Source organism: Henckelia pumila, chromosome 4 (assembly GCF_033568475.1).
Source record: "Henckelia pumila isolate YLH828 chromosome 4, ASM3356847v2, whole genome shotgun sequence".
Taxonomy (NCBI): domain Eukaryota; kingdom Viridiplantae; phylum Streptophyta; class Magnoliopsida; order Lamiales; family Gesneriaceae; genus Henckelia; species Henckelia pumila.
Window position 1 is genome coordinate 26,989,714 of NC_133123.1, and position 13,906 is coordinate 27,003,619.

Here is a 13,906-nt window from a genome sequence, read left to right on the forward strand (position 1 = left end):
AGGGTAAATTGATCGACATTGATCGTATTACAGCAATCCGTTTTTCATTCGCCATGTGGACAATGGCCCCGTTTGGTTTCAAAAGCCAGGCCAAAAAAGCACTTTTTTAAGTGTTTTTCATTTAATAAAGTGTTTGGTTGACCAAAAAAGTTGTGCAAAAGTGTAAAACCATTTTTTAAAAAATTTTATTCTAACAGTTAATATTAGGGGATTTAAGATGTTGACATGAGAGATCATTACTATAACTGTTACTATTTGATATCTTTGTGGCGATGGAATGTCAGGCAAGATGCCAACAGCCAGTTTCGACACCCTTGATCACTCCAAAATCACTTAAAACGGGTCAATCCCTAAGGAACCTATACAAACTCTAAAGGAATTGAGCATTTTCAAAACTGACAACTTTGCAAATCGAATCAGAAAACAAAGAACTGATGTAGAAGCCAAACAAGAATGCACAAGAAATTGAACCTGCCTACAAAATATTTGGAAGCTGAGAATCTAATCTCTGCTGCAACTCTTTGATTTTCATCGAGAGCTCGGATTTCTGCTCCTTATAGCTTTGCAACAAGTAGTCCTTTCCTTCAATCAATTCCTTCAACTCACTAACTTCCCTCTTCAACAGTTCGATCCTTCCTCCATCCCCTCTGGCTTTCTCTGAACACTCCGAATTTCTTTCAATTTCCTGGAATCCATTTGTATGACCATTCTTCCACTCAACTGGCCAAGTGGGAACATTAGGAGACTTTTCGCCAGAGATGATGTGTCCAACACAATGATCTGCGATTGCCTTTCTTAATCGCTGTATTTCCCTCTCCGAATCAAACAAATCCCCATTCGCAGCATCAAGTAAAGATTGAAGATGGGAAGAATGTGAAAGCTGCACGCTATGGGAGTTCTGAAGTTCTGCGATTTGATCCTGCATTTCAAGTATCATATCATCTCTTCTCTTCAATTGCTGTCTCAATTTTTGTATGACTTCCCGTTTGCTGAAAATGATGGAACCAGATTCGGAAACACAAGGTGAATCAGAGCTGTTCGACTGGTGGAAAGGCTTTTGGGGCAGCTCGAGGCGGTCAGGAGAAGATGACCACATTACACCACTCTCTTCATTGAACACGGAAGTCGGAACAGTCACAAGGGGAAGAGACATTTCAGTTTGGCCATCACTATTCTGTTTGACTTCCACCACATTCCTCGATCCTGTTTATGTAACATAAATTTAGAAGATAAATGTTAATATAGCAACAAAAAATATTATTCAAAAAACCATCAAACACTGAACCAACTGATTTGACAATCAACTTTATTGGTAGACTGCATTCATCATGCGTGTGTAAACAAGGATCTGAATTTGATCATGTGTTATTAAGATATATTGCCACAGAATTCACTTATTTTATCTCTCTAACTATAGGTGCTAAGTGCCCCACTTGCAAAAAATGAGTAAATCAATAACCATCGCTGGGAGCTGGTGTTTACACAAGCAGTTAAAATAAATTCTCTTTGCTGTTTTCACTCCATAAGTTTAGATTTTAAAAATTAAAGTAATAAACATGGAAACAATTATGATCACACATCATAATAACCATCAAAATTTTCTATAAAAATCGATATAATAAATTAACAAGGGAGGGCGAATGCGAAGTTTGATTTATAAGTTAACCGATATAGAGATAAGCATATGATTTGGACTATAATTGTAGCAACCATCTTCATCTTGATGAAAACAAAAGGCATCTGAGTGCATGGGGAAGCTTGCTGACTTCTTCCGACCCATAGGTTTTCTATTTCCTGCATTAGAAGCAACCTTCATAAAGTAAACTTATATATTCCAGAACAAGAAAAGCTAACATTCGCTACCTATCAAACTTTGGCTCCTAGTCGCTGTTTGTCTGTTATCAAGAAACTGTTTCAGTTTATAGCCCAGGCGGATTGATAACGTACTCAGCAACGCACCCCCGGCCACAAGGATCCAGTTTGGCCCCCCTTCCTGAAGATTTCTAGGCCTCCTATGTGCCTCAGTGACTTTTGGCTTCATCTTGATAGGTATTCACGCGAGACAACAGAATCCTTCGACGCATCCACCTAGCACTGAATATGTATGTAAACACATTAAAGCCACAAGTCAGGACGACAAATGTTATACTATGCCCACATGCTCTTAAGATAGGTTTAAATGCAGAGATTGAATCTTAATGGAAAACTAATCGCTGTCGAATTTTCTCCTACCAGTCAGTCATCAGTTTACCTGAATTCAAAATTCAAATTGAGCAAATAAAGTTAACGGCCACTGCCGAGATAAATTCCATACCTGAAATGAAAGGCGATCCATAAATCCGATTATCACCGTGATAACGGTGGAACGGCGGTTTTCCGCCGGAACGAGACACGTGTTTGGATGTAATCGGGAGTGGAATGACCGATTTACCTAAAACCCTAATTTGTGTTTTCCGTGGAAGAAGAAAGCGCTTGCAGTCACCGGCGAGAGACAGGGTAAAATTGGTACTGGGCCTTTCTTAGAAAAAAAGTTTTAAAAAATTAGTACGAGGCCCAACTTTTTTAAATAAAATAATGGAAAATTTGCATATATATTTTCTTTTTCTTAATTTTAATCTTGTATTGTCTTCACTCTTCATCTGTCACAAACACGGGGCTGCCGTAAAATTATTAAAATTTTCAAAATCAAAAATATAATATTGTGACTAAATTTTGATAAGACTAAAATTATTAAAACAAAGCAAACAAATTAACAGTAGATTTCAACCTAGCATATGGGTAATACCCCAATGATAGATCTAATATTCCGTGATTTTCCACGTCAACAATATATAATTAATTACGCCTATGTGTAAAATTACGAACCGTTGGATGCATGATTTGGGTATTACCCATATGCTAGGATCTCATCTACCCAAATTAACATACAACTCCACAACGTACTTCAGTGTCTATGCATATCGTACCATATCGAAATATATACCGTACCGTCTATTATATCGAAAATTACGATATAAATTTTTTTTTTACCGATATCGTACCAAACATTTTGGCATACCTAAAATTTTGATATATATAACTAACATACCGATTATACTATAATTTATTAATTTATTGTTTAAAATATTATATATTTTTAAATTTTTTTATAATATTTCGATATATCAAAATTTTCAAAGTTCATATCGTTACCATATCGAAAAAGCCGGTATCCTTATCATTCCGTACCGAAAAAATGGTATACCGAAAATCCGATAAATTCAGTATTTTTTCGGTCCGATAACCTCGATATACTAAAAATTCGATATTTTTCTCGCCTATTCGTGTCGAACCCATATCCGATTCTTTTGGGATGTGTATGAGTATGAAAAATAGGTTTTGGATCGAATATGTAAATTAATTTTAGCAAAAATGCTCGTGTAACAGTCTCATGGATTAATTTTGTGATATTGTTATCTTATTTGGATTATCCATCAAAAATATTACTTTTTATGTCAAAAATATTTTTTATTGTAAATATTCTCACAAAAACCTACTCATTAATTTTTGGCTTGATGGGTACAATTTGGGTAACATATCTTATAGTACATAATCCATACTGACCCATTAAAGTTTTCAAAAAAACTCTTGTGAAATCGTCACACGATCAATTTTGTGAGAAAAATATTTTAATTGAGTCACTTATAAAATATTATTATTTTTTTATTATAAATATGAATAGAATTAACTCATATAACAAATAAAGATTCATGAGATGGTCTCATAAAATACGCATTCTTCGAACAATATGTTACAGTAGATGAAGAATCCCATCTCATCTTGTAAAATTTGTGCAAATATTTTATAATTAAAATAATCTGAAACGATAGGCCAATTAAAGCAGAGAGATCGGTGTGTGTGGCCCATAAAAAACGAAAAATCGAAGAACTAAAGTTACTAACCAACGCGGCTTAAAAATATTTTATGCAAGTGATACAAAGTTACAAAAGGCATTTTTTATCATTTCCTTTTTTGGTAGTTTGAAATTTAATTAATGGCTTCATAATAATATGTTTGTATAATGGTGATGTTAAAGTTGATGTATTAATGATTTTACAATATTCATGTTATTATTAAATTTCATACGCTCTAGCGACACCTATATATTTATGATATAATATTATTGAAAACATCAAGGAAAACGATTGTGCATGCAACTTTGTTCGATTAGGCAAATGTTATAGCAGTACTTTAGCATAAATAAAATTGAAAAAAGATCTGGCTATATCATTTTTTCAATAAATATATATTCGAACTATCTCAATTACCTAATGATCAAGAAATGAAGGAAATAAAAAGTAATTTCAAATAACCCCATGCAACCAAATCTACTGATCAAGTAAGTTGATCAAATCGAACCAATTTGTGTTGGTGATACTGATATCGTAGTACTGCTCCGTTGTTGACATGGGACTGAAATTTGGTGTAGCTTCAACTTGATGATAATTATTTTGTTGGGTGGATCGAGCCCTAATTGCGGCAATCTCTGCTTGAATTCTTGCTAGTTGGCAATGCACATTGTGTATCTGTTCCCACAAAATGGTGATTATTCCCACACAACCATATACTGGATCCTTAAGTCTACAATAAGCTTCATAGCACAAGGAGTCCGCCGCCTCTGTTCGTCGATTCATCGGAAGTTCCTGCACCAGGTTTCGATCAGTTTCAGAAGCTGTATATATATAATAATATTTGGCAGATATATAGATAGATAGATAAATGCGTACAACTGAATATTTATAAATAATATATTATAAAGTAACCTGAAGCATCTTTCCAACATTGCTAGCTCCATAGATTTTGTGGATGCAACGAAATCTTTTGGAATCATTGGAAGGGAAATAAGGAGAGAATATGCAATCGGAAGGGCATCTTCTTCTCAAATGTCGGCATGCAGCACAACGAGTACTCGAATTCATTACGTACACAAAATCTTTCGAGAGATCTAATATAATATTGTAAGACCAAATCAAGAATCTAATGGGATTTTGCATTATTAATATATGAAGATCGAGGAAGTGAGGCAACTTATAACGGCTAATTAATTAACATTTAGATTTATAATTAGTAATTTGGATGAGCTAGGAAAGTTTTGGTATCAAATTTGAATTTCACACACTTTTGGTAAATTCACTCAGATTCTGCATTTGGACGACTTATTTCAAATTAAGGAAAATGAGATTGATTGGCGTCCATAATTAGAATATATATGGAAAAAGTATATATATATATATATATATATATATATGCTCCTTATTTTATTTTTTGTAGGTATGTTCTTTATTTTTTAAAAAAAACTGTGGCTGTTTAGCCACGGTAAACCGTGGTTAAATTTAGCCACATTTTTTTAAAACTGTGGCTAAATCAATGTTTTTTTTTTGTAGTGTTTCCATTTCGTCGCAATGCAAGAAATGACTTAATTTTTTTTGGAAATTACGGCAAGATGCATGCATGTATGATAATTGTTGTCCTAAATATATATTTTTAGAAGGAGAAGGATTATACATTAAATTGTTCAGAAAATCAAAATATAATGTTGCGCACACACATACAATAACACATGCTTGGATTAAACAAACATCTAATAAATTTTTTTTAATATTTAAATAACTAATTTGATGTTCTTTTGGTTTTGAATTTGATTCGTTAATTACATTATTGTTATTGTCCCACGTACGTCCAACATAATTTCTTTAATTTTCCCTAAGTATTCGAGTTTTTCTTTTTAATTTGATCATCACTCCTCTTTCTCAGTGATTCTTTCTTGGAAATACGTTGAAATTCAAATCATGACAAGATAAAAGAGAACTATATCTAATTGTTTTTTTTTTAATTTTACAATTCTTTTTAATTTTCCTCGTTAAATATAATTATCAGGATTTTATGTATTGATGACATGTGGTTATATATTTGTCACTTATATCCATTAAATATTATCGTTTTTACACTTATATATTTTATATATATAAGGAACGTAAGTTTCAAATACATTACATATATACAGAGTGAAGATGAATGTAGCAATCCGGCCCTAATATTTAATTTCGCACGGATCATCGAGTCAGAAAAATTACATCCAATAACTATAAGATAAGTTAAATAATATTCTCTCATCTAACAGACGTATAACAAGTGTCAAATAATATTTATTGTCTCTTAGTATTTTTGAAATGAAGACAAAACCGGTGATATTCTCTACGCACGTCGGATAAACACGTGACATGCTCAAGATCAACTTGCAATCTTTAATTGCTTCGTGAGTATTAAAAGAGGGTTAATTTCTCCTAGGTGTATTATGAAGATGGACCTCTCAAAAAGATTTATCTCAAACTCCTTGCACATACCCGAGTTTTACTAACTCATTTATTGTAATCGAGTTCATGAAGAAATCAGTCTTCGTCGAAGTTTTTGTTTCTGAACATAGTATTGTTGTGTAAGCTTAATGTAATTTTGAGTATTATTTTTAGTCTTTAATTTTAACATGGATAAATAATCTATAGTTGTAAATTGAAAGAAAATGAAAAAACTCACAATACATCATTCTTTTGATCTATTTATCTATTTATCTTAGCTAGGAACATGGCAAAATTGTGATTTTTGATTAATCTCAATCTCAATCCATTAAAATAAATATATTATTATATATCTATAATCACTCACTTTATCTTATCCAATTATTTTAATAATAATCACTATATAAATTTCTCCGAAAGTATAACAAAAAAGTATATATATGTTATTATAGAAGCACATAAAAAGAACGGGAGATAAAGATGTGAAATGGACTTTGTTTCAAAAGGTTAATTTGTTATCCACGTAGATCGCACTTGCTAGCTTGCTACTAATTTGGTTTAAAGTGGATGATATCTTTAATCTCTACAATTGGTCAAAGGAATCAAGAGAATGGGATCTCGGGACAATATCGAAGTCTCCCCGATTAACTCAAAATACCTCTAATTAATCCACTTTTAAATAACATAAAAACAAAAAAATTTAAAAATAAACCGAAAAAAACTTTCAATATTTAACATAAATTATTTTTATATGATTTGATTTTTTTAATAACAATATTGTTCTGTTAAATTTATGATTATATATTTTTTTTTTCTTGAATAAAAATTTTAAATCAAATGAGTGTGGTAAATTTGGTATTGAATGAAATAACGGACTATGATACTAAAAGATTTCAAATTTAATAATAGGGAAAATTGCAAATTTAGTCCTGTATGTTTGTCACTTTGCGATTTTGGTCCTTTATGTTTTCACATTTCAGTTTTAGTCCTGTATGTTTCGATTTTTGGCAATTTCGGTCCTTTTTCTTCGAAAATGCTGACGTGGCACTGTACACGTCAGCTCCACATCAGCATTGAATTTGTGCCACGTCAGCGCCACATCGGAAAAAGGACTAAAATTGCCAAAAAAATAAAGATAGCGGACTAAAACTGCAATCTGAAAATATAAAGGACCAAAATCGCAAAGTGACAAACATACAGGACCAAAAAAGCAATTTTCCCTTAATAATATATAGATTATGTAACAATGTTGAATAGTGAATATTTTGGAATATAATCTAAGTGAACATTCGATGCTAGCTCTAAACAATCACGAATCACCTTCTCTTGAATCTTTTCGTCGTAGAGATCAATCGGCCATGCATAATGCATTCCACAGAATCATCATCTTCCAACACGAAAACAGCTGAGAGCAGCCGATATTAATTGGAATTAAATTATATCCCAACCGACCTTTTTATTTAACTAATTGGACTCAAGATCAACCCTAGTATTGTCCATTTATTATTTTATTTGTTATTAATCGCATCTCAATTTAGTCAAACACAATCTTAATATAAGCTATTTTATCGAATTAGATAGCCTTTGATTATGTTCAGTTACACCCTATTAAATTTTCTCCACTAAATCAACTTTTCACCTTTTTTTTTCCTACCACCATCAATTTATCATTAGATTGTTTCACAATAATATATATAGAATTTTTCTTGAAGTAACTATGAATAATATAATATTTTACGACTAAAAAATATATTTTCCTTATTTCATATTTTATTTGTATACGGTTAAAAAAAATTTATAGGGATGAAAATTTTTTCCACGGATTCGGGGACCTGAAGGAAAAACCCGAAACATGACGGGTATGAGCGAGCTTTTTTGGGTATGAGTTTTGGATTCGACGATTTTTAAAAATCTCCAAAGCATATTGGGGGCGGGTATGGGATGCTATCTCCATCCCCGAACCAGCCTCGATAATAATAATAATATTGAAGTATAAATATTTTTTTATCAAAATTTCTTAAATACTTGAATAATATATAAATTATACTAAATATTAAAAACAATAGTATTTTTTAGTTTTTTTATTATTTTTATGCATTATATATAATGCATACGCTTATAATAAAATAATTTTAATAATATAAAAATATTATTTTATTACGTAACATAAATAAACCATTAATATTAATCATGTATAACTATTATTTATTTGAATTTTTTTTGAAAAAATATATATTTTTACTAAAATTTTGATATATAATATTTTATTTTATAAGAACAATTTTCATTCAATCGAAAAATAATCTTGATTTATAGGGATATTTTTTATTCAAGATATTGTGATTAATGTTAAATTTTAATTTTACATTCAAATTTTTTTACACCAAATTTTTTTTATATATTTTACAATAAAACTGACTAACAATATATATAAATATATATAAAACTATAAATATATATTTATATATGTTCGGGTATGGGAACGGAGATGAGTATTAAGTCTCTGCGGGTATGGAAATAGAGAATCCCCGATTAAAAATAACGAGTAATGGGCGTGGATGAGGATGAGTTTTGTATTCGGTGATGGGGATGAGGAAGACGTCCCCATCCCCGCTCCACCTCACCCCATTGTCATCCCTAATTTAGCCAATCATCCAGCCATCAGTGTTTCTGCGGGTATGAGCGGATTGGCAAACCTCAGTCATAGTTTTATATATTTGCAGACAATCAAAAATAAAAAATAATTAAAAAGAAAATTGAATGTTTAGAAATCAAGGTTTGTGTATGCAACAATGTACTGCACAATCCAACACAAAGGACAATTAAGGACTTTTCAAAAATAATTAAAATTTTTGAATCCATAAATTCGTGAAATATTACTGGTTTTCATCCTAGCACGGTACCACATTTGTTAAATGAAATTGTTTGAAAAATCTCAAGTTTAAGAGTTTTTTTGGCCGGATTAACAATAGTCAACGGATTAACAATAGTCAATACATTGAAACTGAAAAAAGGGAAAACAATTAGAAATTGAAAAATATTTACTCTGAAAATATATGCCCCAACAGGGATCGATATCCTTACACATGCTCTAGAATGACACGAATGTCAACACAATGAAGAGCCTGAAGAACATTGCACCAGATCACGACCAATAAAAAAATACACAAGAAAAAAAATGGGGTAAGACATCTTACCGATTGATAAGGATTGACGTCGTGTGTCCAAACAATAAAATTCAACCAGCTTTTGCACATAAAAGATTCAATAAGTATTAATTAGGAATCAACCTCATAGTAAGTTAAAAGTTCCCTACATGCATGCAAGCAACAATAAGAGAAGAGAATGAAACTAAAACAGTGAGACAATGGTATAAAGATTCCACTTGGGGCAGAACATATCATTTTTTATAATAAAAAAAACATTGTCTCATCATCTACCATCTGAAAAGAGAAAGTAAGTGGTAGGTTAACATGTAAAAATATGTACGAAAAAAAAAAAAGACAATCTTACAAATTTGTGAACCAATATAGTCTCACATCCAGAGCAATATGTCACGAAATTTTCCCTTCTAGATCACGTGCGGCATATGGATGGAGAATTATAGATTAAAAATAACGAGGAATGGGGCGGAGATGAGGACGAGTTTTTTACTCGGGGATGGGGATGGGGAAGGTGTCCCCATCGTCGCCCCACCCAATTGTCATATCTAGTTGAGCCAGCCATCCAGCCATCAGTGTTTATGCTGGTTTGAGTTGATTGGCAAACCTCAGCCATAGTTTTGTTTGATCAGAAATAAAAAAGAAAAAATAATTAAAAAGAAAATTGAATGCTTACAAATCAAGGTTTGTGTATGCAACAACGTCCTACGCAGTCCAACACATAGGACAATTAAAGATCCTTTTAAAAATAATTAAAAAGTTTCAAATCAATAAATTTATGGAATATTACCGCCTTCCATCCTAGCACGGTACCACATTTGTTGCATGCAACTGTTTGAAAACTCTCAATTTTAAGAGCTGATTTGGCCGATTGAACAACAGTCAACACATTGAAACTAAAAAGGGAAAAAAACTTAGAAATTGAAAGATATTTTACCTTAAAATATATGCCCCAACAGGAATCGATATCCTTACACATGCTCTAGAATGACACAGCTGTCAACACAATGAAGAGCCTGAAGAACATTGCACCATATCACCACCAATAAAAAAAATAGACAAGAAAAAAAAGAAAAATAAAAAATTGGGATGAGACATTTTACCGATTGATAAGGATTGATATCGAGATTCCAGGTAATAAAATTCAAACAGCTTTTTGCACGTAAGAGAGTCGGTAAGTATTAATTGGGGACGAGTCTTATAGTAAGTTAACAGTTTTCTAAATGTATGCAACCAACAATAAGAGAAGAGAATGAAACTAAAACATTTTGGTAATTATATAAAGATTCTACTACTTACAAAGTGAGGCAGAGCACATCCTTTGTTATTTTTAATTGGGGATTCTCCATTGCTATGTTGCACGTGATCTTAAAAGGACTAAGTCCGTGACATATTGCTCTGGATGTGAGACTATATTGGGTCACAAATATGTAAGATTGTCTTTTTTTTATTTCCTACATATTTATACAGGTTAACCTACACTTAATTTCTCTTTTCAGATGATAGATGATGAGGCAATGTCTTTTATCAAAAAGGATATGCTCTACATAACTTTGTAAGCAGTGAAATCTTTATACCATTGCCACACCGTTTTAGTTTCATTATCTTCTCTCATGCTAGTTGCATTCATGTTGGGAACTGTTAACTTTTTATGAGGTTCGTCCCTAATTAATACTTACTGACTCTCTTATGTGCAAAAGTTGCTTGAATTTTATTTTTTGGACACACGACATCAATCTTTATCAATCGGTAAGATGTCTTACCCTAATTTTTTGTATTGTTCTATTTTTTTCTAGTCTATTTTTTTATTTGGGGTAATCTGGTGCAATGTTCTTCATGCTCTTCATTATGTTGATAGCCGTGTCATCTAGATCATGTGTAACGATATCGATCCCTATTGGGGCATATATTTTCAGAGAAAAATATCTTTCAATTTCTAAGTTTTTTTCCCCTTTTCAGTTTCAATGTATTGACCGTTGTTCAACCGGCCCAATCAGCTCTTGAAATTGAGAGTTTTCAAACAGTTGTGCCGTGATAGGATGGAAGCCGGTAATATTCCACGAATTTATCGATTCAAAATTTTTTAATTATTTTTAAAAAGATCCTTAATTGTCCTCTGTGCAGTACATTGTTGCATACACAAACCTTGATTTGTAAGCATTCAATTTTCTTTTTAATTATTTTTTTTATTTCCAATTCCCTGCAAATATATTTGTAGGACAAAACTATGGCTGAGGTTTGCCAATCGGCTCATACCAGCAGGAACATTGATGGCTGACTCAACTAGAGATGACAATGGGGCAGGGCGGGGACGAGGACACCTTCCCCATCCCCGTCCCCGAATATAAAGCTCGTACTCACTCACCTCGTCTCATTCTTTATTATTTATAATCGAGAATTCTTCATCTCTATGTTGCACGTGGTATTAGAAGGGATAAGTCCGTGATATATTGGTATCAGAGATGATAAGAACTTGTACTTAAGCCTGGAGGTGCAAGGTTCTATCCTTGGGGAGGGCAAAAACCCACTGCCAGGAGTGGGAAGGTCATGAGTGCGATGCCCATCTGAAATGACTCTAACTCTACTTTAAATTAAACTAAATAAAATATGGATTTTTCAAAAAAATTTGCCATGACTCGTTTAAAAATATTTAAAGCCAACCTGTCACATTTAACATTTCAAAACAATTAAAATAAACACCTGATAAAATTTCAAAGTTGATAATATAGAATTTAAAAAGGAAGTTAATCCCACACAGTTGCGGAAAAACGAGTAAATAAGTTTACATGCCAAAATATTCATATGCAGGGAAATCACATCCTACTAGCAACGGAAGAAAAATAAGTGCAAATGTGTTAATTATTACAGACATCCAAAAAAACATAATAAGCGGAAGCTAATAGAAGCGACGGTCAAGGGCCTGCACTGCCGGTAACCTTGCCCTGGGGATCCTGCCACTCAGTCTCTAACAACTGCTCCTCACCTGAAAACAAATAAGTTTAGTGAGTCTAAAAGACTCAGTAAGAATATGGGGGAGGCGGGATAACGAGTACTACATAAATACAAGCACATGCAGAATAAAATAGCTTATACTAAACATACTTTTGCTTTGTGCCCCTTTCTATAGACAAAATAGACTTCAAAACAAATGAGATATAATGAAGGCAACATGTGCATGGCTAAGTCTAACATAATCGTTGTAATTGTATAAATTGTATTGAAAACATAAACATATACATTTTGAACTCAGATCCTTGAATTGTGACTCTGTGTTTTCGATCTCGATCATGGCTGCAGTGCACTATGTCGCAAGGAATTCAGGATAACCACCAACTCGTCTTGCCCATACTTGGTAAGGGAAGCCAGGATTTCTCCCAACTGTCCAAACCCATACTTGGTAAGAGAAATCAGGATTTCTCTCAACTCATCCAAACCCATAAATTTGGTAAGGGAAGCCAGAACGTCTCCCAACTCATCCAAACCCATATTTTTCTATTGTCACAACCATCTCACTTCGTTTCAAAAAAATATTTTTCTTTCATTCCTGATTCATGGACTTAGCATGCATATGTAGATTTAACGTGCTTGTAAATATTTACTCGATGAACATGCAAGAGACTCAAATATAGATGACTGGGATGTTGTTTAAGAGGCAAACCAAAGGGTAAGAGTATAGACAATAAAATTGTGCTTAGGAAAATTCGAGCGGTTCACCTGTAAAACTTATAACTCACTCGATTCTTATCCAAAATGGATTCCGCTTGAAACCGCGACTTCCACACACTTAGAACTAAATAAAAAAGTCATCCTCGGGGTATTATTTCTAACCAATCATTTTATGCGAATTTATTTCCGGACAGCAAGCATTTCACACTAAAATTCTGCACCTATCCCTTCCAATGTCTAGAACTCAACCAAAACTTAACCGAATTAATTCTCGCTTTCACCGACATATTCCTAACATTCTAAACCAATTCCAGACCCGAGCCCTTAACCAAATCATGAGATTTACCAAGCCTTAACCATAAGTTTCTGGACAGCCCCAACACTCCTAAAATTCTGCTCAAGTCTCATGTTCATGCTCAACCAATATCTTAGCTATTTTTCTCTCAAGTTCCAAGCCACTAATCTAGGATCAATACCAACACTTAGCCTCAACTCCAACACTTAAGAACACACCCCAATCAGCTTGATATTAGCTCAACAAAGGCAACCTCAAACCAACAAAAACCGAGCCCCTTCTCCCTTTAAATTCGAAATGAACCTACAATCAAACTCAACCAATAACTTCAAGCCATCCTAAACACTACCATGTGACTACATTTCACCCATGGTAGCCCTAATCCACCATCCAAATCACACAATGAAACATCAAATTTTTTGAACCAACATGCTATAAAAGTTTCTGAAATT

At 32.9% G+C, this 13,906-nt stretch overlaps 2 protein-coding genes across 3 annotated transcripts; both read right to left on the reverse strand.

Moving 5' to 3' along the window:
- Positions 1-239: 239 nt before the first annotated feature.
- Positions 240-2,528, reverse strand: LOC140864676 (uncharacterized). Of its 2 annotated transcripts, XM_073268974.1 has the most exons (4): positions 2,315-2,528; positions 1,864-2,094; positions 1,711-1,794; positions 240-1,203 (listed from the first exon to the last, which is right to left on the reverse strand). In XM_073268974.1, exons 2-4 carry the CDS (start codon positions 2,039-2,041, stop codon positions 476-478), a joined length of 990 nt encoding a protein of 329 aa, XP_073125075.1. In that variant the 5' UTR covers positions 2,042-2,094; positions 2,315-2,528; the 3' UTR covers positions 240-475. The 2 variants fall into 2 exon arrangements, with proteins under 2 accessions (XP_073125075.1, XP_073125076.1); XM_073268975.1 differs by lacking the exon at positions 1,711-1,794.
- Positions 2,529-4,367: 1,839 nt separating this feature from the next.
- LOC140860718 (LOB domain-containing protein 23-like) lies at positions 4,368-4,958 on the reverse strand. Its single transcript, XM_073263724.1, has 2 exons — positions 4,803-4,958; positions 4,368-4,682 (listed from the first exon to the last, which is right to left on the reverse strand). Exons 1-2 carry the CDS (start codon positions 4,956-4,958, stop codon positions 4,368-4,370), a joined length of 471 nt encoding a protein of 156 aa, XP_073119825.1.
- Positions 4,959-13,906: the final 8,948 nt, after the last annotated feature.

What these genes read in the sequence shown, in the direction of transcription:
- LOC140864676 (XM_073268974.1), bottom strand. Translation starts at nt 2,041, where the DNA reads ATGAAGCCAAAAGTCACTGAGGCACATAGGAGGCCTAGAAATCTTCAG. An exon ending in TAGGAGCCAAAGTTTGATAG is followed by an intron (nt 1,795 to 1,863) that starts GTAGCGAATGTT and finishes CTTCTAATGCAG; the next exon opens with GAAATAGAAAACCTATGGGT. An exon ending in TTTTCATCAAGATGAAGATG is followed by an intron (nt 1,204 to 1,710) that starts GTTGCTACAATT and finishes TTACATAAACAG; the next exon opens with GATCGAGGAATGTGGTGGAA.
- LOC140860718 (XM_073263724.1), bottom strand. Translation starts at nt 4,958, where the DNA reads ATGAATTCGAGTACTCGTTGTGCTGCATGCCGACATTTGAGAAGAAGA. An exon ending in ATGTTGGAAAGATGCTTCAG is followed by an intron (nt 4,683 to 4,802) that starts GTTACTTTATAA and finishes AACCTGGTGCAG; the next exon opens with GAACTTCCGATGAATCGACG.